Genomic DNA, 24,320 nt, shown 5'->3' on the forward strand with positions numbered 1-24,320 from the left:
TTTTCCCAAAGACACGCAGCGACTGGCAGCTCCCAATTAGCCGGGCCAGGTGATGTCAGTGCTGCTCCCCGGGGTGGCTGCGCCCACTCCGACTGGCCTTGGCAGGGGTCCCTGGCCATTACCTTCACTCTTGGGCGGGAAGGGTGGCAGGGGGCTGCCATACGGGACAAAGTCAGGTCCCTTCCGACCGTAATCCCCAACCTAGGCCCTGAACCATGTGGTGGGCCAGCCCTGGAAAGCGCCGTGAAAAACCATCCCAGACTCTACTGAAAAAGACTTTAATGTACCTAGTATTCGAGCCCTTCCCCCTAACAGTGACCGGAGAGGCTGGGGGGAGCTCCGTATGCCCGGCTGGTCCCAGAGGTGGTTGCCATGGCAACTGCTGGCAGGCCCGGCTGCCCAGGCCACCCCAACCTTGAGTTTCAATAAATACAGTGTGAAGGGGTCTGGTCACCCACCAAGCTGGGGAGACCAAGACCTGGGGTGCTAGAAAGGGCACGTTACATTATCGGTGAACTCACATACACGCACTATTAAGCACACACACCTAAGATCATACGCACACACACAACCCCCCCCCCCCCCAGACATCCTCACGTGACACACCCTCCTCACACAGACACGTTCATGCTATCTACACATTTTCTTCAGACACAGGATTGAGTGCACACACACATTCCTCGGATACACACGAGGCAATGTACACATGTGCCATTCTCTCATTGTCCGGCGTGGAGCCTGGGTGACTCCTCCCGACTCAGAGGAGTAGGAACAGCTTGGAACTTCCTGGTCTTGGCCAGATTGGACCCGGGTCTAGGGGCCTAGTGCGGTGGCGTTGGCCATGCAGTGGGTTGCGTTGTCGAAGGCCCAGTCAGGGAAGGTGTTCAGGGTGAAGATGGGGGTGCTCCAGGTGTTGATGGCCAGCATGATGACCAGCACGCCCAGGATGTTGAGCAGGAATCCTGCTCGGACCTGGTTTGCAGAGAATCAGTGTGAGTGAGCAGAGCAGCTGCTGGGCAGGGCCAGCACCCACCCCTTCGGTGTCCACAGGTGCCAGAAGCTGTCACTAGCGAAACTCGCCCTTGGGAAGTCCTCCCTTGGGAAGTCCTCCCTTGCATCTAACCTGCAGCTCCAGGCAGTGCCCTGGCCTCTGGCTTTACTCCCAGGGCTAAGAGGGGAAAGGGAAGCTCCTCCATGAGCTTCCCTGATCCTGGGCCTGGTTCCCTCTGAGTCCATCTCCCCGCAAATGGCTGCTTGGCACCTTGGAACCTTCCCGAAATTCCTCACCCCTTTCTCTTCCTCTCACATGGCTTGGGCCTGGCAGGGCCTAAAGATGCTCGAACTGGGGGTCATATCCCAACCTCCCTGCGCCCCCCACCCCAGACAAGGTCCATTCTCAGCTGAGAGTCTCAGGGGCTTCTTGCTCCTTTGTAGTCCACCGAGATGGGAAGACGGAGCAGAAAGGGGGCGCTGAGACATCGGGGCCCTGCCACTCACCATATCGGACACTTTGATTCCTCCAAAGGAGAAGACGATGGCATTGGGCGGGGTGGCCACAGGCAGCATGAAGGCCAGGGAGGCGGCCAGAGTGCAAGGGAGCATGACATAGAGAGGGTGGAGGCAGATGGCCTTCGCCTGGAGGAGGAGACAGTGGGCAGAGTTGATGGCAGTCCCCGTCCCAGAGGGAAAGGTGTGGCTCCCAATACCCCTGCTTCCCCCCTTTGAGGGACAACCCCCTCCCCGCAACACATACTCTGGGCATGAACCCACCACTTCTGCCAGAAGGTACTGGGTGACCTGGGAAGGGCCCCTTGACCTCTCTGGAGGGAATGACTGTGTGGCCCTGCCCTGTGGGGTGTGGTGAGGGGAGGGGCCCATAAAACGGATCACAAAGGGGCCCCGGGAATCATCAAAGGCTGTGGGAAGGGGCTGGGGACGCTCCGGGGAGCAATTTTACCCCATCACCTCAGGAATGACCAGAACAGGGGCTGGGCTGGGGAGGTGGGGGAGGCCACCAGGGAGCCCCATCAAGATACTCAGGGGGTGACGTCACCAGGCGTGGGATGAGTCAGGGGCCTGGGGCCTTTGGGGCCCAAGGTAGCTGGAGAGCCCCGGGAAGCGTGGAAGCTCAGAGGTCCTCTCCCGGCAATGAGAGGAGGCGCAGACAGGTCACTGTGACCCACAGGTGGGGCCCCTGAGTCGGGGTGGACAGGAGGGATGTCTGGAGGAGGCGTGTCTGCTGGGCCAACTCACCATGGAGGCCAGGATGGGCAGGAAGAGTGTGGTGGTGGCCACGTTGCTGGTGCACTCAGTGAAGGTGGCAACCAGGATAGAGAGGATGAAGGCAATGGCGGGAGGCGACACGCTCTGCAGTGGGGTCAGCTTGTCCCCCAGCCACGCAGACAGGCGTGATTCCTGTGGGCGGAAGAGGGTGGTGTGTGAGAGGCGGGGCTGCCTGGGGTCCCGGAGTCCCCTGCTGAGGCTCTGGGAGGGTCACCTTCCTGTCCACACCTCTCTAGGTTCTTCAAAAGCAAGAGCAGCTTGGGAGGGAAGAACCAGCCAGAACCAAGGGTTCCCCCTCCTGCTCTTGAAGAACAGTTGGGTGTGGGGAGAAGGGTCAGATGAGAAGCTAAGAAAGAGGCCAAAGGGCCTTCTTGGGAAACCTGGGGCTTGGTGGGAGTCAAGACTTCTCCCGACCTCTCTCAGGAGGTCTCTGGCCAACCTTTGCCCTCTCTCTGCCCTCTCTAGTCCAGGGCTCACACAGCAGTTCGAGGAGGGAGAGTGGGGAAGGGTCAGAGGCTGGGAGGAGGCTGACAGGCAGGTGGGGACTGTCCACAGGGTCAGAAGAGCTCCGAGGTCTTGTCCTGCCCACTGTAATGCTAGATTGTGAGCCAATGCTGCCTACCCAGCACCCAGCACCCAGCACAGAGCTTGGCACAGTTGGTGAACACTTGATGGATGAACTAACCTTGGACTTAGGAGTCCCCAGCACCAATCCCTGACCCAGGGAAGCTGCCTCCTGTCTGTGCAGCGAATGAGCTTAGTGTGAGCACTGAGGCCCAGGTGGGCAGGTTCAGGGATTTCCCTCTTGGATGGAGGCTCTGAGAATGATGCCCTTGTCTCCAGAGCCTGGCTGGGTGTGATTACAGCGCCCCCTGGTGGCTATAGCAGGCTCACCCTGTCAACCCGAAGCCAACTACTCTCAGGTGCTAAAGACATTATATTCTCTGTCTGGAAGGGGTGAGGGGTTGGAGTGTGTGTGCGGGGCGGGGGGAGGGGGTTCGCGGAGAACAGTCCCTGCCCACCAGAGAAATCTGCCTCCCCTTTGGCTTTGAGAACCCAACTGGGGAAAGATCCCTTTGGCTTGTTTCTCAGATGACACTCTCTCTCCAGCAGCTGCGAGGCTTGGCCACCAGGAGGCGCCGAAGCAGGGATCAAGCCGCCCCTCTTTCCCTGCCACAGGGTCTCCCTCAAACAGGCTGGGGAAAGGGCAGGGGTTTCTCACCTCGCTGCCCTTGGCCAGGGCAAAGCCACCACCCAGCAGGAAAACGATATTCCAGGGCATTTTCTCATTCACTGTCTTCCAGTTGAGGAGGGCAGGCGGGGCCTTCAGCTTCCCGGGTTTTTCTGCTCCCCAGGCAGAAGAGGGTGGGTCAGCGAGAGTCAACAGGCCTTCCCTCTCTTCCACTTGGGGCCTCTTGTGTGGGTTCCTATCAGCGCTTAATGCGTGCGGGAGGGGGACCCCAGTTTTGCAATATCCCAACTTTGTCCCTGAGCCCCTGTGTCCTTGGTAAGTCACACCAACTTCTCAGGGCTTTGTCTAATCCTGCCAAATATGGTCCGAGAGGCACATTTTATGCCCGGAGGCCCTTCCCTGCCCCAGTCCAGGTGCTTACCTGGATTCTGAGTGAGCCCTGGGATCTCGGAGGGCACGATGAACATGATTATGCTGATGAAGATGGCCACCGTCCCATCGGACACCAGGCTACAGGTGGGGCAGGGAGGGCAGGTTTAGCGGCTCAGGGCGGCTCAGGGATGCAGGGTGGAGGAGGCGGTGGACAGGAGCCCCTCCCACCGTCGGGCCAACCCCTTCTGGCAAGTGTCCCCTCCCTCACCCTCCAGTGTTACCTTCTGTTCTGCTCTCCGGGCCCTGCTCCCTCCCCTCCTCCTTTCGCTAGGGGAGCCCCTGCAGCATTCCCCTCCCCCCGGAATGCTCACCTTTCTCCCTTGCTATTGGAAAAAGCCAGGTTGCCCCAACCAGTGAAGAAGCCTGGCTCCCGGGTGAACCAGAGCAGGACCAGGAGGACAAAGAGAAAGGTGACAGCCATTTCGGCGAAGGTCATGGGGCCCAGCCGCCTGTGCTCTGTTTGGATGACTCGGATGGCTGCCTGCTGTTGACCTCGTGCCTCTTCGCCCATGCCGAAGTTCTTCCGGAAGCTGCAGGGAGAGGGGCAGGGCAGCTCCTGAGGGCCTTGCACCAGGCGGGCCGGGGAACAGGGGCCTCAGAGTGATGGAAGGGCTGAGGCTGCAGAGGCCACCTCCGAGGTGTTACACTAAGGCCCTGACTCCACCCGTTTCTGGAAGAAGAGCAGAAGACTTGGGGAGGGGGTCCTGAGGAAGAGACAAGGTTGGGGTTGGGGGCCCCCGTGCTTGGCCCTGCTCCATTTGCCCCACTGACCCCCGATCCCTCCAAGGCTTCTCTTGAGCCATGCCCTCCCTTGCCCAGAGTGAGGAGGACCCCATGCCTCCCTCTGGCTCTGACTCACTGCTCCCCTCCTCCAGCAGCTTTTCAGGAAATCCTCCCCTCCCTCTCCGACCAGTTTCTGGGCATCCTCTGCCAGCCTGAGCCCCACCCTGATTGTCCCCAGACACACAAAAGGCTTTAGCCCATTTCTGTAGGCCGCTTACTTCCCTTCTGTTCACTTTTCACTTGGGCAAATCCCAACTCCCCTGTTGGATGGTGACTTCCTCAAGGTCAAGGACCATGCTTCACACATCTTTGAATCCCCCCTGGTGCCTGGCACTATACTGGTCTCTTGGACTACCATCTTGCCTGTATCAGGCCCCAATCTCAATCCATCCTCCTCACACATGCCCACATGATTTTTCCAAAGTATAGCAACCAGGCTTAAAAACTTTCAGTGGCTCCCCACTGCCTGGGCAGGAAGGGCAAATAACTCATACCACAGTACCACTCATATCACCACTCTTATCCTGTACTCATGGCAGGCATGACTAATCAATCACAGACTCTTCCTACTGAGCCCTAGCAAGGTCTCATGTGGTTTTCAACTCAGAACTCTAATGACTACAAGTAACGGAGGGTTGTTAGTAAGAATAAAACCTATTTACTACTCGGCCTCCAGGACAAGGTCCTAACTCTTTATATGGCACACAAAATCATCCAAAATCCTAGGTTTCAACCACATGGAACTAGAGTTCTCCCAAACGTATCATATTCTTTCTTGCCTCTGTGCATTGGTACAAGGTGCCTGGGATGCCTTTACCCCATTCTCTACCTGGCTGACTTCTAGTTTTACAAGATTCAGTTCTGGCATCATCTCCTCCAGGAGCCTCTGGAACCCCCACTCACCTGGGCTGTGCTCCCACTGCACCTGGGCTTCCCCATGTCATGGACCCCCATACCATCAGAGGGTGAGCTCCAAGGACAGGGACTGTGCCTTATGTCTGTTATTATCTCCAGGTCCTAGCCCAGGGCCGGGAATCCAGTCGGGGTACAACACATTCCCAGTGCGTTCTCATCAAGCACTTACCGAAGGACTGTGGAGTGTTGTTGTGGAATGGGACCTGGCCTGGGCATCAGACCCGGTTTTCCATCCCAGCACTGACAAACCTAGCTGTGCACCCCTTACCTCAAGCCTCAGTTTGCTCATCTGCTAAATGATAATAATACTCTTGGTCGAGTAATTACCTCACATGGGGGTGGGGAGTTGCCAAGTGCACGGAGGGGCCTTGGGAGGGAGAGGCCTTCTCACTGGGATGGTGATTTTTTTCATTTCCACAATGGCGATCTGGGTACCCAGGGGATAAGGGCAGAGGCTTGGGCCTCTCTCATCCATTCTGCCACTTACTTGAACCCCAGGAAGAGCAACTGAAGCCACACCCAGGCAAACACCAGCAAGATGATCATGGCAGGGAAGGCAAAACCGAACCAGGAGGCAAAATTCACCACATTGCCATTGTCGGGGAAGATCCTGAAGAGGGGAGGCAGGTTGCTGAGTGACATTGCCTGGCGACCACCAGGTCCCGTCTCCCCTCCCCCCGTCCCCTCTCCCCCAGTGAGAGTGCAGACGCCACTCACGAGTTGATCTGGCCTTGCAGCACCAGGTTGGGTGTGGTGCCAGTCAGTGTGGCGATGCCCCCGATGCTGGCCGAGTAGCACACGCACAGGCTCATGCCCTGGGAAAAGCGGAGCTGTTCCTGGGTCCTCTGTGCCTTTGGCTCCAAAGGACCAGGTGGGACAGGGTTGACCTGCCCGTTATCTGGGAACAAGGGAGAGCTCAGGTTGGAGAGTGGGTGCAGGGCCACTCCGGGGGTCATGACTGGAGCGCCCTGGTCCCTGGGGTGCGGGCAGGATGCCTTGTCAGTGAGCAGCCCGGATTCCTGGGAGCAGAGGCCGCCTCTAGGCCTGCAAGGGCTCAGCACCCCTGGAGTCTCAGGTTAGGATGACCTCAGACACCATCTGGCCCAACCTCTCTCTCGAGAGGGAAACAGAGGCATAGAAAAGGGCACAGGATCATCCAAACCACACAGGATGAATGGACCCTGAACCCCTCATGGCCCAGCCAGACTCCAGCTCTCTGCTTGCCAGGGTGACCTGGCATCTTGGTTTTCCCAGGGCTGTGGGGGGTTCCCAGCACATGGGAAAATCCCAGGAAAACAAGGACAAGTTGGCCACAGCGCTTCTTGCCTCCCTCTTTCCCTAAAAGACCCAAGATGACCAGCCCTGGGAAGGGATGTCCTTCAGACCCGCCGCCCCCCCCAAGAGTGGAAGGGTTGGAGCAAGGTGCAGCCTCGTCGTTCTCACCAAGTGTGGTCACTTCCTTCTGGGGGCTTGTTTCCTGAAGTTCGAAGGTGGGGTTGTCACTGCCCTTCTCGACGTCCTTGTCCTCGGGTGCCTTGTGCAGCTGCTCCAGGACGGCCTGTGCGATGGGCACCATCATGGCCGTGGTGGCCGTGTTGCTGATCCACATGGACAGGAAGGCTGTGACTATCATGAAGCCCAGCATCAGCCTAGGAACGGACAGACAGACACACGCGTGCTCCAGGGCCCCAGCGGGGATTGGGTGCCCAGAAGGCCACTGGCCTTGGGTTCTCCTGCCCTGGTTTGTGGGAACTCACAGAGCAGGCCGCACCCCGATGATGAGGAGCACGCGGAGGGCGATGCGCTTGTGCAGATTCCAATGCTCGACAGCAATGGCCACCAGCAGCCCCCCGATGAACAGGATGTTGGTGTCGTTAAAGTACTCGATGCAGACCTGGCAGGCAGGGACAGCTGAGAGGCAGGAAGACCCTGGGGTCTCCTGCTGTGCCCCTGGGCTTCCAGGGTATAGTCACTGACATCCCCACATACAGAAAAGTTGGTTCCGGGGCTCTTGGAACCAAATGGAAATGGTCTTTGGATTCCGCGTTATTTAACATTAACCAGGTTCCTCTCTTCTTGCCAAACTCCTTCATTCTCCCCTCGGGAGTGATTGGGAGGCAGATAATCCAGCCTGATTCCACTGGTATTTACAGCCATGGACCGGGAGATGATAATTTAGCGTCGCTTCTAGAAACTAGAGCAGTGGTTCTTGGAACTTGCTAGAAATGAAATGCTTACGCCCTGCCCCAGATCTACTGAGTCAGAAACTCTGGGGTGGGCCCTATGTTTTCACCAGCCCTCCAGTTTTAGGGCCCTCAAGGTTAAGGGCCACTGAACAAGAGGAATCAAGCTCTTCAGCTGGACTCCAGGGCCCCTGTCCCTCTGTCACCAGGCCTTTCCACCTCCCTGGCTTAAGCCTCATCACTCCCCCTTTGAATGAACTCTCGACACCAGCCATGCACTTGGCACTTCTAGAATGTCCTGCCCCCTTGCCTTCCAGCTGACTCCTCCCTCAGTGCTCTCTGATCTGCAGAGCAATGACGGGGCGCCTCTGCTGTGGGCCTTGCCTATGGTGAGGCCTCCTGGGTCAGGAGCATCCTAGAGTACACCCCTCCCTCCCCGGGAACCCTTCTTCCTGTGCACGGGGGAGGCTTACCTCAGCGGCATCCATTATGCCCATCATGGGGAATAGGATGAGGGGGAAGAGCGCGGTGACAGCCAGGGGCAGGGCCTCGACACACCAGAAGAGCGCCATGAGGATGATGGTGTAGGCACAGTAGGCTTGCTGTGGGTGGGAGGAGAGGGGCAGAGTTTTTGAAGGGGGCAGGCCTGGATCCCAAAGCTGTCACCTCCTGCCCCCGGAGAAGACAGGCCATTTGTAAGGGTGTAGAGAGGGCCCGTGAAATCCACAGTCACTGATTTTTGAGCCCAAAGTCCCATTTCAAAATGGAAATAGAAGCCAAAGCAAGGCACTCATCTCTTGGGGAGGGTCTGGAGAGGCCCAGGGGAGGACCCCTAGATGAGATGGGGGCTGCCAGACTGGGGCCTGGACAGTGTGCACTCTGCCTGGTACTCAGGCTTTATCGGAGCCTGGGAGAACGTATTTGTTTGTATGATGATTTAATTAGCGTTTGCCCCCTCTGCTAGGAGGTAAGCTCCGTGAGGACAGAGTCAGTTTTGTGGCATCCAGATCCTTGGAGCTCAAGACCCAGCGGGCTTCAGAGCAAATCTCTTCTTGTTTCTGTTTGTTTGTTTGGTTGGTTGGTTAATCCTCACCTGAGGATATTTTTAGGGAGAGTGGAAGAGAGAGGGAAAGACAGAGAGAAACATCAATGTGAGAGAAACACATCGATTGGTTGCCTCCTGCAGGAGCCCTGACCCGGGCCCCAGGCCAGGGAGGAGCCTGCAATTGAGGTACGTGCGCTTGACCAGAATCGAACCCAGGACCCTTTGGTCTGCAGGGTGATGCTCTATCCACTGAGCCAAACTGGCTAGGGCGAGCAAATCTATTCTGAACAAACGAATCATTGGAGAGTTTGGGGAATGGCTGAGTGTCTCCTTCCTAGCAATCCTGGCATGATCACTGCACTGCACTGCACAACTCTAGGAGGCGCCATTCACGTTTTATAGAACATGTGAGAGGTCCTCCTACCCCTGCTTTGTGCAGGGAATTGTGGGGTAAACCCTGAGTCATAGGAGTGACTCTTTGGGTACCAGAGGCTCTCCTTTCTGTGACAAGGCCTCCGGCCTGGAGCAGGAATGGAAGTCAGTCAACCCCTAATGTCAGAGCCGTTCCCCCCCCCCGCCCCCCAACACACACTCATTGACAGAGCCTCTTTGCAGGGCTGGCAGGGAAAGTGGGGGAATCATTAGCCAGAAGGAAGCCTGCGGAAGCGGGGTGCAGAGAACGGTGCCCACATCCCAGCCTCCTCAGGGGCACCTGCCCATTCTTTGTTTGCCAAAGGGAAGGGAGTGCATGCTGGGGCTAGGGGGCCTCTCCTCTCTTACCTGTCTCTATTGCCCTGCCCTTCATGTTTTCTCCACCTGCTACGGGCTGTGCTCACCCCTTTGTGCCTCAGGCCCTAGTACCCTGAAGCTTGGGTTTGGGGTGGGCCCCGGGGGGGCGGGGGGAGGGCGGGGGAAGAAGCTGCTATGTATGGAGCGGTTTTTAGGAGCTGGTTGTTTTATGTTGTTGCATAAACTCAAACAGCCATTAGGGTGGGTGTAGTGGTCCCCGTTAGAGATGAGCTTGAGAGGGTAGGTGGCTTGCTCAGGGCCGCAGAACTAGGGAGTGGCAGAGGCCGCACGGGACCCAGGCCAGGTATCTGGACGGTGTAGCTCCAAGAGTTCTCCCATCGTCTACGTAATTGGCGCTCCCGGAGTGGTACCGCACCGGCCCTGCTGGAGAGCCACGCCTGTCTGATGCCAGGCTCAGCTTCTTTCCAATAAACCGCCACCACCGCTCCTTACCCCAGACAAGGACTCCTGGGCTCCAGGGGTGGGGCCACCTTGACCCTGACCAGAGACCCACTCCTCCCCCAGAGACCCACTCCTCCCCCAGCGGGAGGCTGATTCTGCTGAAGCTGCAGTTTTCTCGACCATTTTTTCATCTGCAAAGATTGTCCTGGCCAGTTACTCATCCTCCCCTGGGGCTAAGGGCAGGCCAGCCCCTCTGGTCCCTGGCGACCCCAAGGTGGGGGTCTGGGGCGGACCATCACTGCCGAATCAGAAGAAAGCTCTGCTAATCACGACAGCAGAAGAACGCTGAGGACTACTTTGTGCCAAGCACCGTGCTGTGCTTCAGATGTGTTGTTAATCCTTTGATTTTTTAGAGGGAGAGAAAGAAACTAATATTTTGGAGAGGGAGAGACAGAGAGAGAGAGAAACTAATATTATGGAGAGGGAGAGACAGAAGCATCGATGTGAGAGAGACACATCAATTGGCTGTCTCCCGCACACGTGTGACCAGGGTTGGGGATAGGCCTGCAACCGAGGTACATGCCCTTGACCAGAGTTGAACCCACCCGGGACCTTTCAGTCCACAAGCTGAAGCTCTATCCACTGAGCCAAACCAGCTAGGGCACTTACAATGTTTTTTAATCGCATTTAGTTGCTCTGTGAGGTAATGACTATTGTTCCCATTTCACAGATAACAAACAAATGCACAAATACATTAAGTCAATGTCTCGAAGTCACACAAGTTAGTGGAGAAGCCAGGCCATCTGGCTCTTGAGCCCCAGCTTTTACCTTCTACCCTTGATTCCTTGCATTTGAGGGGTGTCCCCAGCTTCAGGCTTGCTGTGGCCACCGGGGTGCATTGGGCCCTATGTACGGTGGGGCCTGCCATTTCCTGTTGCCTGGCTCTGGGCAAGTTCCCTCACTTCTGAGAACCCATTTCTGTGCTCTAAAAGGAGCTGTTAATAGTCAAACCAGCCCCTGTGTGCTCCGGTGCGTTCAATCTACGGCTCCCTTATCCCATTACAACGTCTCTGTGTCCCTCTCCATGTCTGTCTATCTGTCTCTGGACCAAAACCCAAAACTGGTTTCACAGTTCCATCCAGGAGCCTTCCTTGGCCAGGGGGCTCTGGCTCTGGGTCCCCCTCCCACCTTCCTGGGGAGTCTGTCCAGCTGTTGCCTCAGGACTTGCTGACCTGCCCCTCCTGGTTCATGGGGTTCTCCACTGGGGCGAGGAATTCCAAAAATCCGTCAAGTCTGATCGGAAAGCGATTTCACTTTTCTGCTAACATCTAACTGAGGTTGTGAACGTGGGCACCAAGACCACACAACTGTGAACGGCGCGATCGGTGATTTCGTCCCAGATGTTTGACTGTGGCTGTTAGCTACAGATACCCACACACATCAATTGCCACAGTTATCTCAAAGTAGCGTTGACATCCATCACTACTTTGAAATTATGGTAGTTATGACACCAACACTAGATCTTACTCCATGCATTCATGAAGGAGCACCTAAGTTTCTGAATTGCAATGAATTATTTTCATATTGTGATAACTGGATTTCAAAAGCATTGCTTTCCTTTGTAACCCTGCGCATTTTATTTTGTGCATTTCAGAGCAATCTTCTGAGAAGGGCCCACAGTTGTCTCCAGACAACCAAAGGCAGTCATGGCTCAGAAATGGGTTAGAACTCCCGAGGAGAGAGAAGGCAAATAATTACCTCGTACTAACCCCTGTGGCCTCCCTGAATCACCTTGGAAGTTCTCTAGACTTCCAGGCCCACCCCTATGTCAGAGGGCGCAGGGGTCTCTGCAAGTCCCAGCAATGCAGAGGTGGGGCGGAGGCGAGCTGGAGTGGAGGTTACAGTGTCCTGCAGAGCCCGGGGGGTGCTTTACACACATTTTCTCTAATTTCATTCTTTTTTTTAAAAAAATATTTTTATTGATTTCAGAGAGGAAGGGAGAGGAAGAGAGAGAGATAGAAACATCAATGATGAGAGAGAATCATTGATCGGCTGCCTCCTGCACACCCTCTACTGGGGATCGAGCCTGCAACCCGGGCATGTGTCCTTGACCAGAATAGAACCTGGGACCCTTCAGTCCAGAGGCCGATGCTCTATCCACTGAGCCAAACCAGCTAGGGCTCACTCTTACATCTCCATGAGGCAGTAGTTCTCGTTACTCATTGAGAAGTGAGGAAACTGAGACACAGGGAGTCCAGCACTGCCTTGTTGACGTTTACTGGTTGAACCTTGGAGCACTTGGGTTTGAGGTCAGGGAGCTGTTTGTGTGCTGAGTCAGGTGCCAGCCCCTTGGGTACCCCCAGAGGAGAGCGCCCTGGGGATCCTTCTCCCTGGGTCCCACGTGTGTCCTATGTCAAGGTCACCATCCACACCTTTAGAAGTGAGAACGTGGGGATCAAACCTGTTCATCAGACACTCATTCAATAAACACCATCCCCCTCCAGGCCTCCAATCCTGCTGGATCGATGCCTCGGATGCTCCCCTTTACTCCTCTCCAGCTCTGGGCCACCAGCCTGGTCCAAGCCTCAGCATCTCTCACCAGGATCCCAGCAGTAGCCTCCTGTTCACCCCCTAGTTTCCCCTCTGGCCCTTGACATCTCCTCCTGCTGTGGTCAGAGTGATCTTGAGGCGCAAATCTGTTTAATCCACTGTCAACCTCCCACCCAACATGCACACACTCACCTCGGAGCAGCTCACATCCCTTCAGGGTTTCCTGCTGCCCTGAGGAGAAGTTCAGGGCTAGTCTGTGCCTCTCCTCCTTGTTCTTCCTGCTGCAGCTGCACTGGCCCTCGCCCAGCTCCTCAAAGGCTTCACTCTCCCTGTAGCCACAGGGCCTTGGCACGTACTTCCCGCTCTTCCCGTCCACTTTGTCCAGCTGATGTCTACTCGGTGTTGAAATCTCAACTATTTCTTTTGAGGGAAGCCTCTATGGCTTCCAGGCTGGGGTATAGTCACCATGTTTTTACACCCTAAGCCCCTGTACGTCCTCTGCATAGCACTCATCACCGTCTGTAATGAAACATTTAGTTTCATGAATTTCTTGATTACTATCAATCTTTGTCCTCAGATCATACTCTCCAGGGAGCAGGGTCCACGTCTGCTTCTGCTCCCCCAGGAGGGTGTCTGGCATCCAGTTGGAGTTGACGCTCCGAATGAATGAGTGTTGGACACCAGAGGTACCGACATGAGTCAGGCCCAGCCCTGGCCCTCGGGGAGTCTGAGTGTGAGCTGGCCCATAGGGCTGCCCTGCAAAGCCAACGGTGGACAGAAGAAATAAACCCTCCCGCCCAACATCCACACCCTAACCCCAAAGCCGTTCGTATCCCTTCAGAGTTTCCCGCTAAACATTTAGTTTCACGAATTTCTTGATTACTATCAAGAAATGTCTACTTAGAGGGCTGGCAGCTTGCTTCTTTTGCAAAGGGAAACACAGGTCAGAGTTCAGAAACCCTGCGTACCCAAAACCAGCTTTACTGCTGTGTGTCCTTGGGCAGGTTACTTAACGCCTCTCAGCTTTTTTTTTTTTGATAAGCGACACTGAGCATTCCCAGCTGTACACACAAGTATCTCTTTTATGAGGTTTCCTTATCAACAAATCAGAGAAACACCCACTTTGCTGGGTTATTATAAGGATGAGGGATGTGAATAGGTAGCTATACGCTGTAAAGGCCCGTGGACGGCAGTGAGCAGGTGGCAGGGTTGGCACTGGGACAGAAAAGTGTTCTTGGGCTTCTGGGAAATCAGGGTGAATGCAAGAGGTACACATGAAGATGAAGGTGCCAGGGAATCCAGGGCAGACTCTGGACCCTAGGTGTGGGCAAGGTGTGGGATATGCGGGCATTACGGCCTTTACCCGTTACGGGGACAGAGCGACCTGTGACTGTTGGGCAGCAGCAAATATGCCCACAGTCTCAGAGGTGTCACAACTTGTTTCTCCTGGTGATTGAAGGTTAACCGGGCGGGGTGGGGGGCGGGGCATGGGCTAGCACAGAGTGGGCCACTCCCACTGCCCCTCTGTCCTTGGCAAGTAGGGATGCTGCTGGCAGCAAGCACTTCTGGGTCTAGGGAGAGAGGCGAGGCATTGGGTGGCAGCCTGCCAAGCATCCTTGCAAAGGAGAGACCAGAGAGTGGGATCGTAGGAGAAGGGGCCCCTTCCCTGAGCCTCCCTCCTTCTAGGCTAAGGAAGGCTTCCAGAGAGGAGACACTGAGGGGGTACTGAGGGATGACTAGGAGTTTAGTGGGTGGGGGAAAGGTGTTGGGGTGAGGAAGTAAGCAAAAAGGGAACAGAATGAGGCATAAAAGATCAAGATGAATTCTCGGAAGGGCATAATGCCTGGGAAGATCCTTGCCTGCCCTGGGAGGGATCAAGGACTTTATCAAGAAGATAGGGTGGAGCTGAAACTGGTTTGGCTCAGTGGATAGAGCATCGGCCTGCGGACAGAGGGGTCCCGGGTTCGATTCCGGTCAAGGGCACGTGCCTGGGTTGCGGGCACATCCCCAGTGGGAGATGTGCAGGAGGCAGCTGATTGATTGTTTCTCTCTCGTAGATGTTTCTAACTCTATCTCTCTCCTTTCCTCTCTGTAAAAAATCAGTAAAATATTTTTAAGAAAAAGAAAAAAAGAAGAAGATAGGGTGGAAAAGGGAGGCCCCTGAAGGGTTTTAAGCAGAGAGAGTGATATGGTGGGGGTAGTGTTTCTATTAAAAGATTAAACTGATGCTACCATATGTGATCTAAAAAATATGTGTACAAATATATATATATATATATATATATATATATATATATATATAATCTTAGAATCATGTTTTTAAATGCATTAAATAAAATGCACACTGCCCTGGCCAGCGTGGCTCATTTGGTTTGAGTGTTGTCCCGTGCACCGAAAAGTTGTAGGTTCGATCCTGGTTGGGGCACCTACGGGAGACAACCGATCAATGTTTCTCTCCCTCTCCCTTTCTAGCTCTAAAAAACAAATTTAAAAAAATAAATAAAACACATAGGATTATAAAGAAAACCAACTATCTTGAAATACAGTGATTAAAATATGAAAAAGTGGGTAATGCCCTAACCGGTTTGGCCCAGTGGATAGAGCGTCGGCCTGTGGACTGAAGGGTCCCGGGTTCGATTCTGGTCAAGGGCATGTGCCTGGGTTGCGGGCACATCCCTAGTAGGGGATGTGCAGGAGGCAGCTGATCAATGTTTCTCTCTCATCGATGTTTCTAACTCTGTATCCCTCTCCCCTTCTCTCTGTAAAAAATCAATAAAATATTAAAAAAAAAAAAGTGGGTAAGATCGTGATAGATGTGACTTTTTCTTAGTTAATAAGACTATCACTGGCTAACAGCAATTGTGAAGTCAGGATGAACATAAACAATATTTCAAGATACTGGCAACAGCTCTAATGTGATGTAAAAATATTTGTGATTTCTACTTTACTGGTGGCAAAGTCAAAACTGTCATTATACTATTGTGACGTGTTGTCTACATTCATAACAGAAGCAAATGCTACATTTCCGTTAGAGGTATGGACAATAAGAGGCCATTTTTGCCATCCAAGTCCACAGATAGGCTGAGTTGTGCCCACAGATCCCCATGGGTGCGGAGTCCCTGCTCTGGAGCACAGACACCATGCTGGTCGCCGGGACTGCCCTCGGGAAGGGCACTGGGGCAGAGGTGGGAGGGGGCCTCTCCACTTCACTGTTTGTGTGCTTTGAATTTAGTACGACCTGCATATATCACTAAATCAATCAATCATGAAAACAAGGAGTTCACACCTGCTATAGCGTGGCAGGTGGATCAGAAGACACAGGCTGGGAGGAGGGGAGGCCACAGGAGGTAGTGCTAGGGACCCAGTGGGGAGATGACAGGGGCCAGAGCAGGTCATGGCAATGGCTATGGAGAAAGAGGATGGACTCTAGAGATGTTAGGAGTTAGAAGACAAAGGGTTTGGATGGTGGCTGATGAGTTGGGGAGGCGGAATGGGACGAGGATACCCCCAGGGGCATGTCTTGGGCGTCCGAATGACAGTGACCACAAGGAGAGAAGCCAGACTGAAGAGACTTGGGGGGGGGCAGGTACGGAGTGGGCTAGGGGTGTGTGGTACCCTTTCTAGGAATAACAGGCCCATGCCAAGTGCCTAAAACTGCTGGGAGACCGATATACAAAGGGAACAATGGCCAGTCCACATATAAAATTGCAACCTCTGCAGGAACCAGCCCAGGCAGCCGAACCACAGCTTGATAGCAGTTGGCACCAGTCAGGACTGGCTCAATGACCACCAGCTTCCCTCATTTTTGCCCTCCACTCTCTACCCCGACTTCCAACTCAGGGCCAACCAGTGAAAGCCAAATATGCTCCCCTAACCAATTACATAGGATGCCCTGCTTCTAGTTAGCGCACCCCCCCCTTCACCCCCCCCCCCCCCCCCCCCGCCCCGGCTTTCCCCTCAACGCCTCTAATCAGGGAACACCTGGGGCCTTCCCCTTTTCCATCCCGAAGTGTCCCTACTGCCTGCCTTTGAGACTCTGCCAAAAGCAAGTGATGGTGGCTGATTCCCTTCCTATTCTTTGCCCGATCTCATTCGGGTTGTCTTGTTTATCCCTGCACCTTAATGTTTATGAATTTGTTGCATCATCTTCTGCTCTAAGAGGCCAAAGGGAAACAATGGGTTTCTGAGGGTCAGAGAAAACAGAAGTGGGGAGAGTCCTGACCTCACGGTTTGAGCTGGCGCCAGGCCTGCCTATGTTCACGAAAGAGCCAAACAGCAGGCAGGAGCGATGACGAGTGAAGCGTTCCCACCATCCTCCGTGCGTTCGAGCCTCACGACAGCCCTGCGCCTCCCTGCTGGATCACATCCAGCACACTGTACAGCTGAAGATTCTTCCTGGCCTTCACTTCTCAGGTGCCAAAAAGCTTGCACACCATTTGGTAATCTGGGGACAAAGTTCAAGTTGGGGAACCTTTCCTCTCTATTCCAGGGATTCCCCTGGCCCTGGAAGCTGACTTCTTCTTCTAATCCTACTCCCATGTACCCCAGAAGCCAGAAGATTCGACTATGCAGAGTCCCAGTGCTGCTCGGGGTCACATTTAGGGACCACACCTCACCCTTCTGGTGGGAGTGACCAGAGACAACCCGCCTTCCGTTTCATAGGAATCACCGAGGCCCACAGTGGCTCGTTTTAACAAAAGATGGAAAATAAGTTAGGCATCTGCACAGGGCCCGAGACTAATTGTATATTCCAGGGGCTAGACATTCAGACAAGAGGCCAAGGGCGCAGGGAGTCATCCAAGTGCCAGATGCTCTCTGCATTCAGGTTATCGCATTTCATCCTGACACTAGCCCCGTCGGGGTGAGAAGCTTGGATAAGGTCACATGGCTGTACACGCTACCGAGTGGATTTCGACCCACAGCTGCCTGGCTCCCAAATCCCTGCCTTGTTCCCTGGACTCTGCCTTCTCAACCAAGAGCCAGGAAGTTTCTAAAGATAGCGGCGGGTCCCAGAAGTGAGGTCCAAATTCCTCGCACAGTCTTCATGCCCACAGTGAATCACCTAAGTCCTGGTCTATCTCTGGGGTTCAGGAATAGCTTGCAGGAAGGGCATTTTAGTTACACAGGTTTCTAAGTGTATGTAGGCGGGCACACATACTGGTTTTAGGAGTACAGGTGATTCAGATTAAGGAATTCCACCTATTGTTCTCACCGTAAATATAATGTAGATTTTAGCTAAGCTCTGTCTTGACAGACACTGTGCCACTGGGAGACTGTTCTTAGGTCCCCTTGGGTCCTGGGAGGCATTTGTATTTTTTGTTTGAATTTAGCTGATTGACCCCTGAGCAAATATTTACCCTTCATGCGTAAAACTCACTCCTTCCCCTAGCCTTGGAGGGCTGCCATAGGCTGACCTCTTCCCACCTCTCTATCCTGAACTTAAGCCATCTTCTCCTCACGGAGGCCCCATGCCACAGTGGCCCTGTTCATCCGTCCACCTTCCAAGCTCAGCCCTGGCCCCAGGCCTTGGCACGTGTGTTCTGCCTGGACAGCCTTTTGCCCAGAGCAGTTCTTGGCCGGCTTTTCCTTGCCATTCTGGTCTTAGTGTAAATATCACCACCCAGGAGGCCTTCCTGGGCCATCCCATCAACAGCAGTCCCTCCCGAACCACAGTCACTGCCTGCTGCATGGACAGTATATGCTTTTTGTGTGTCTCTCCACCCCCACCCCCCAAACCCAAACAGTGCCTGTCACACAGTATGTGTTCCTTAGGAAGTAAATGAATGGATGGATGAATGGATGAAAGGTTTCTGGCAGACTGATGATGCTTCTTCACTCTGCTTGTACGGTCGGGAGAGTAGTGAGAAGGCCTCAGGCCACACAGTCCCCCATCTGCTGGGGACCACCAGATGGCAAACATTTCAAGGATTCTGTAGCGATTCCTCTGACACACCTACGAGTTCCAGCCCCTATACCTGTGTTCCTGCAGTCCCTTCACCCGGCCTTCCCTCTATAGATGCCCTTGACTGTTGGAATCTCACTCAGCCTTCAAGGCCCCAGTTCAAATGTCACCTGCCTTGATTCTCCCGTGTCTCGGTTGGAAGGATGTTCTCTCTCCTCTGAGCCCCTGCAGCCTTCTGGCTGTCCCTCTGTGCAAACACATGCTCCTCTACACTGAGAGCAACTGCAGACGGTCTGTATTCCTTTCTGGTAACCGGCAGCACAGAGCAGGAGCTCAACAGGCATCCAGACTGATCGACAGAGGAAGGTTTGGCTGACAGCTGGATGGACGTGAGGGTAGATGGCTCAGGACGTGACTCACAGCAGGGCCATCACTCTGCGTCCCTGCACAGTCTCAGAGACCCCAAGATCAGGTTCCAGTCCAGGCTGTGCCTTTTTCTAGCTGGGACTTTAGGCAAATCATGTTACTACTCTGGGCCTAAATTTGCAGGTCTGTAAAATGGAACTAATAGTAGTAACTTCACAGTAACTCAGAGGTTATTTTGAGAAATAAAAGGATTAGTGCTTTGAGAAATAAATGGCACAATGACTAGCATACAAAAACCCCTCACTAGATACCAACTATTATTATATGGACACAAGTCTGAGGCTAGTGTGGAACTCCTTCCCATGCCAGAGGCCAGGGGCATGGAGGTTAGCTTGGGCCTCACCACAGAGAGCAGGGATGCAGCAGGAATTCAGGAAAGGGCCCTCTTTGTCCACATTCATTCATTCATTCATTCGACAGTTACTTGTTGAGCACCTACTATGGGATTCTGTATGGAAAAAGACAAAGTCCCTGTCCTCATGAAGCCTGCATTCTAGTATAGGAAGTCAGAGAATAAATAAAAAATAAGCAAATGCATCATTTCAGACAGTGAAAGTCCTGTAAATAAAACCACAGCACTTTGTAATAAAGAGTGCCTGGGTGTGGTCCCAGAAGGCTTTCCTGAGGAGGTGGATTTAAGCTGAAACCTTGGGAATGAGAAGGAGGCACCTGGGAGAAGAACATTCCAGGCAGGGAGATGAGCAAGTTGAGGAGCAGAGAGAAAGCTGGTGGGGCTGGAGCAGAGTGGACAGGAGGTAGGACACCGGGCGTGGGGACCAAGAGGTCTGCAGGGGTGGGGCCCAGGGACTCGGGGCTGCCATAGGAGGTTTGGATGTTAAGTTTGATGGGATGCCTGTGAGGGGTTGTAGCAGGGTAGTGATGACCTTATGTTTTGAAAAGACCCGGCGGTGGAGTGAAGAATGGTCTGGGAAGGGGTAAGGATAGATGAGACACGATGGTGACCCAAACGACAGAGCAGGCAGTGGGAGGTGATCGCATTCAAAGTATTTTTGAGTCCACAGGACCTGCTGGTGCATGTGGCAAGGACAGAAAGCGAGGAACCAGGAATGGCTCCAAGTGAGATGTTTGACTCTATATTGACGAGTAAGACGGCAGGAGGAGCCAAGTGGGAAAGATGGGCCACGAGGGCTTTGTGTTGGACGTGTAAAGCGTGTGCTGCTTAAGAGAGGATATTCAGGTGCAAGTGTCTAGTGAGAGTTGGGTAACACAAGTTTCGAGGTTAGGGCTGGGGTTACAGGTTGGGGGATCGTCAGCATGGAGTCGCTTTTTAAAGCAGGAGACAGCAAGAGATCACCCGGGGGAGAGTATGTGAATAGGGAGGGGGAGCCAGGAGAACCAGGAGAAGGTGTCACCAAAGCCAAAAGAGGAGAGCATTGCAAAGAGGGGTGCCCAGCTGTGACAACTGCTGCCGGGGGGTGGAGGAGGGCGAGCATGGACAGGGCTTTGGTGCCGTGGAAGCTGATGGGGCCCTGACAAGAGCTCTCTGGGTGGGTAGTCTTGGAGGCTGGAGCCGTCTGAGGGGAGACCTGTGCCGTGCAGACAGTCTCTGAGGCCTTCTCTGTGAGAGAGGGAAGACATATGTGGAGGGAGGCATATGTGGAGGGGATGTGGGGCCCAAGGAGGGTTTGCTTGTTTTTTGTTCTTTTCAAAATATATATTTCAATTGATTTCAGAGAGGAAGGGAGAGGGAACATGGAAACGTCAATGATGAGAGAGAAGCATTGATTGGCCACCTCCTGCAGGCCCCACACTAGGGATCGAGTCCACAGCCCGGGTATGTGCCCTGACTGGGAATTGAATCACAGCCTTCTGATTCATAGGTCGACGCTCAACCACTGAGCCACGCCGGCCAGAGGTTTGCTTGTTTTTTAAGATGCGAGATATTACAGCACGTGTGTATGCTAATGGGAGAGATCAGGCAGAGAAGGGGAACTCGAGGTAGGAGAGAGATAGGGTAATTACATGAGCAAAGTCCTTGAGGGGCTGGCCTCCCTAGATAGGCCTGGGACAGTTAGAGTCAGGACAGGGAGGCAGCAGGGCTGGGTGCAGCACAAGGGAGACAGAGGCTCCTGCCTCGTTGCACTCCCATCAGGAAGCCTGGCTTCTAGTACTGACCCAGGCCTTCCTGTGTGACCCTGGGCAAGTTACCGAATCTTTCTGGGCTGTGCGTTCCTGGGGGTAAAGCGAGAATCCCAGTGCCTGTCTGTCCTCTCTCCCGGGGTTCGCACACGTGGCCCAGCCTGTCTGAAAACCCATCTGACGGATTCCCAGTACAGAGATGCCACTGACTTTGGCCTGAGACCAAGGTCGTCTCAAAGGTCAGCCAAGCCTTGTCGCTTAGCAAGTGTCAGGGGCCCAGGGGTTGTGCCCTTTTATCCCCAGTCTCTCACCCCTTTGGAACAGCAGGAATAAAAAGCCTGCCTCGCCCAGCTGCAGTGGCTCAGTGGTTGAGCATCCACAGATGAACCAGGAAGTCACAGTTCGATTCCTGGTCAGGGCACAAGCCCGGGTTGCAGGCTCAATCCTTGGTAGGGGGTGTGCAGGAGGCAGCCAATCAATGATTCCCTCTCATCATTGATGTTTCTGTCCCTGCCTCAATGTCCCTATCTGTGACAAAAGGAAGCCAGTGGCTCAGTGGGCAGTCCTGGGGCTGTTGTCCCGGCCTCCAGGAGGCAGTGGGTAGAGAGAAGATAACACAGGCTTTGGAACTAGATCACACCCCAGCTCTGCCACTTTTTATTTGTGTGATTTGCCAGAGGGAAAGATTTACTGTGACGCTTGAGTTCCAGGCCCTTGTCCCCAAGCCCTGTGCTAATTTTAGGTTTATAATTCTGTGTTCTTTTACTTATAAGAGCCCCCCCCCCCCCCCCCCCGCCAAGTGCATAATATCTGGGGTAGGGGGAGACAGGGAGCAGTGGCACCTCCCCCTCCACCCAGGGTGTCTATGATGCCCATTGGCAAGGTCCCACCCCTCCTCCTCAGCAGACTTAGCCCTTAGGATCACAGGTGAGTACCTTCTCTCTCTGTTTATGTTCTTAATGGAACACACTGCCTGAGGCCAGCTTCATCCCACTCCCTTTCCATCCCCTCCAATAGCTAATCCTGCTCATTAGCCACTAAGCTTAGTTCAGGCAGTGTGGGCACATAGTAGGCAGACAAGCCCATCTGCTTCCACTTGCATCTCTCTTACTGAACTGGCTTCCTGGCTCCCAAGGCAGTAGATGCCAAATTCATCTAAGCAATTCACCTGGGCCCATACTACTGGGTGCCAAGCAAAAGCCCCCTTTGACCTTTTAACCCTCATCCCTCGGGAGGACCAGGAGATTATAGCTTCACTTCCAGGCTAGGAGAGTCAGTAGGTTATGCTGGTCTTAAGGATCCCCAACCCTGGCCCAAACAGTCCCTCTCCTGCCCCCAAGGACCCCAAGTCCTTACCTTGGTGGGGATGAGGAGGGGCAGAGGCAGCAGGATAATGGGCAGGAGGTACACAAACAGGTAGAAGCGATAGGCCCACAGGCCCTGCCAGCAGGTGGCCATGGTGTGGACCCTGGACTGCTGCTGGAGCCACCGTCTCTCTGGAATCCAGGCAACTGAAGGACTGACTGAGCAGGTAGCCGGCTGGGGCAGGCTTATATAAAGCCCGTGGAGTGTTAACCATTGACCCACCCTGGCAAGCAGAGTGTTTTTGGAGTCCGGGGGTGAGAGTAAGGAGGAGGGACTTGCAGGAGGTATAAAGATCAGGAAGACTTTGCAAGGAAAGGGAGGAGGGTGAGATCAAGGAGTAAATGCTTCAGGTTCTTTCAAGGAGTGAGGCCCAGAGTTAACCCCTTCTGTGCGTGCCAGCTGGGAAGGGCTGCTGGGAGGAGCTGGGGAGGAAGGGTGCCTGGGAGGCTGCTGAGCTGGCCTCCAGAAGGTAAGTCCCCGAGCCACCGCCCCAGCCCAACCTTTCCTTCCTCCTTCTATTCCCCAAAGCCAGGTTCTCTGAGAACTGTGTATCCAGGGCCAAGGGTAGGGCAGCATTGGTCTAGAGAGGCCCTGACCTCTAGGAGTTTCCAGTCAAAGACTGTGGGAAGCCCAGGACCACAGCAAACCTTCCTCTTCCTTCCAGGTGTCTAGGAAACCACGGGCCCTGACTGTCTCTTGCTCACTTTGTGATGTTGAGCCACTGACTTAACTTCTCAGGATAGCCACTTCCTTGTTCTGCTGTAATATCTGCCTATTCTGAGGTTCAAATTAGACAAGTTATGGTGTGTTGAGCCTTGATATGTGGTAGGTATAAAATAAAGGTTAGGGTTGTGTTGTTGTTTTTAAGGGTTTTCCCTAAATTGCCATGGAAGACCAGCAAAGATTGTCTCATATTTTAGAAATAATCTCTCCATTTATTCATCATCCATCCATCCATCCACCAAACAAGTAGTTGGTGCTGATTATATATTTAGCTCCTGTGGACAAAAGGGGCCACATACTGACCTGACAAGCTCAGGGGAGGCCTGCATGGCAGTCTTGCAAACTCAGAGACCTAAAGTAACCACAAAGGATGCTCTGAAATTAAACTTTGACTAAAAGCAGTGATGGTGGGCAGTTACGTCCTAGGCCGGTATCTTCACTGACAAGGTCAACCTTTACCTTAACTGAGCCTATCTGTCTGTCTTTTTGCATCTATGATAACAGACCCTTGAAATGTCTGGGTAACTTGTAACTTCCCTTTTTCTGGAGCCCCTGGGTCACAACCAAATGTGCTGGGCGCCAGGACAGAGACCACAAATTCCTTCATTATCATGTTCATTGATCCTGCACCCACCTAAGTGTGTGTTCATCATTTTACTTTTTATCCAATCCCAGGGGTTTCCCCCGCTTTTTTTTCTCCCACCTCTCTAATCTATCACCAATGAATTTCATGTAACCCACCTACGTCCCTCCTTTGATTGCAAGTGTATAAATACAAATGTAACCCCCGCCATTCTCCGGAGCATTATCTCAATTCGTTGAGGTTCGGCTTCCCGGCATATGTCGACAGTTTGGCTCAAATAAACTCACCAAAGTTCTTTACAGGTTTCAATGGTTTTTACGTTAACACCCCATTCAGTGCTAAAATGCTGCTGATAGAGTTAACATTTGTTCAGCATTTAGTACACAGTGGTTAGTGTGCTGTTGGCATTTACTCGGTAAAACCACACCATAAGTTCAGTGTTACTATTCCATTTTATGGGTTGGGAAACTGAGGCCCCGGGACACAGAGACAGCCAGAATTCAAGCACAGCGATGCGTCGTTTAACATCGGGGATGCGTTCTGAGAAGTGTGTTGTTAGGCGATTTTGTCATTGTGTGAACATCATGGAGGTACTTACACAAACCTGGATGGTCTAGTACAAGCTATAGCTCCTGGGCTACAAACCT

General features: G+C 53.7%; 1 protein-coding gene across 1 annotated transcript; it reads right to left on the bottom strand.

The window, feature by feature from the left end:
• Nucleotides 1-262: 262 nt before the first annotated feature.
• On the bottom strand, nt 263-22,508 carry SLC13A2 (solute carrier family 13 member 2). Its single transcript, XM_070394249.1, has 12 exons — nt 22,359-22,508; nt 8,262-8,390; nt 7,363-7,499; nt 7,049-7,254; nt 6,323-6,503; nt 6,093-6,215; nt 4,219-4,437; nt 3,897-3,985; nt 3,506-3,627; nt 2,254-2,415; nt 1,498-1,635; nt 263-972 (listed from the first exon to the last, which is right to left on the bottom strand). The coding sequence occupies exons 1-12, from the start codon at nt 22,458-22,460 to the stop codon at nt 814-816; spliced, it is 1,767 nt and encodes a 588-aa protein (XP_070250350.1). The 5' UTR covers nt 22,461-22,508; the 3' UTR covers nt 263-813.
• Nucleotides 22,509-24,320: the final 1,812 nt, after the last annotated feature.

Source organism: Myotis yumanensis, unplaced genomic scaffold (assembly GCF_028538775.1).
Source record: "Myotis yumanensis isolate MYYU_CA2020_CCGP unplaced genomic scaffold, mMyoYum1.0.hap1 SCAF_16, whole genome shotgun sequence".
In the NCBI taxonomy this organism is placed as follows: Eukaryota; Metazoa; Chordata; class Mammalia; order Chiroptera; family Vespertilionidae; genus Myotis; species Myotis yumanensis.

Bases quoted from the DNA above. Each gene is read 5' to 3' on its own strand.
- SLC13A2 (XM_070394249.1), bottom strand. From the start codon at position 22,460: ATGGCCACCTGCTGGCAGGGCCTGTGGGCCTATCGCTTCTACCTGTTT. The intron at 8,391-22,358 runs GTAAGGACTTGG...TCCCACCCACAG, and splicing joins CCCTCCTCATCCCCACCAAG to CAAGCCTACTGTGCCTACAC. The intron at 2,416-3,505 runs GTGAGAAACCCC...TTCCGCCCACAG, and splicing joins CCCTGGCCAAGGGCAGCGAG to GAATCACGCCTGTCTGCGTG.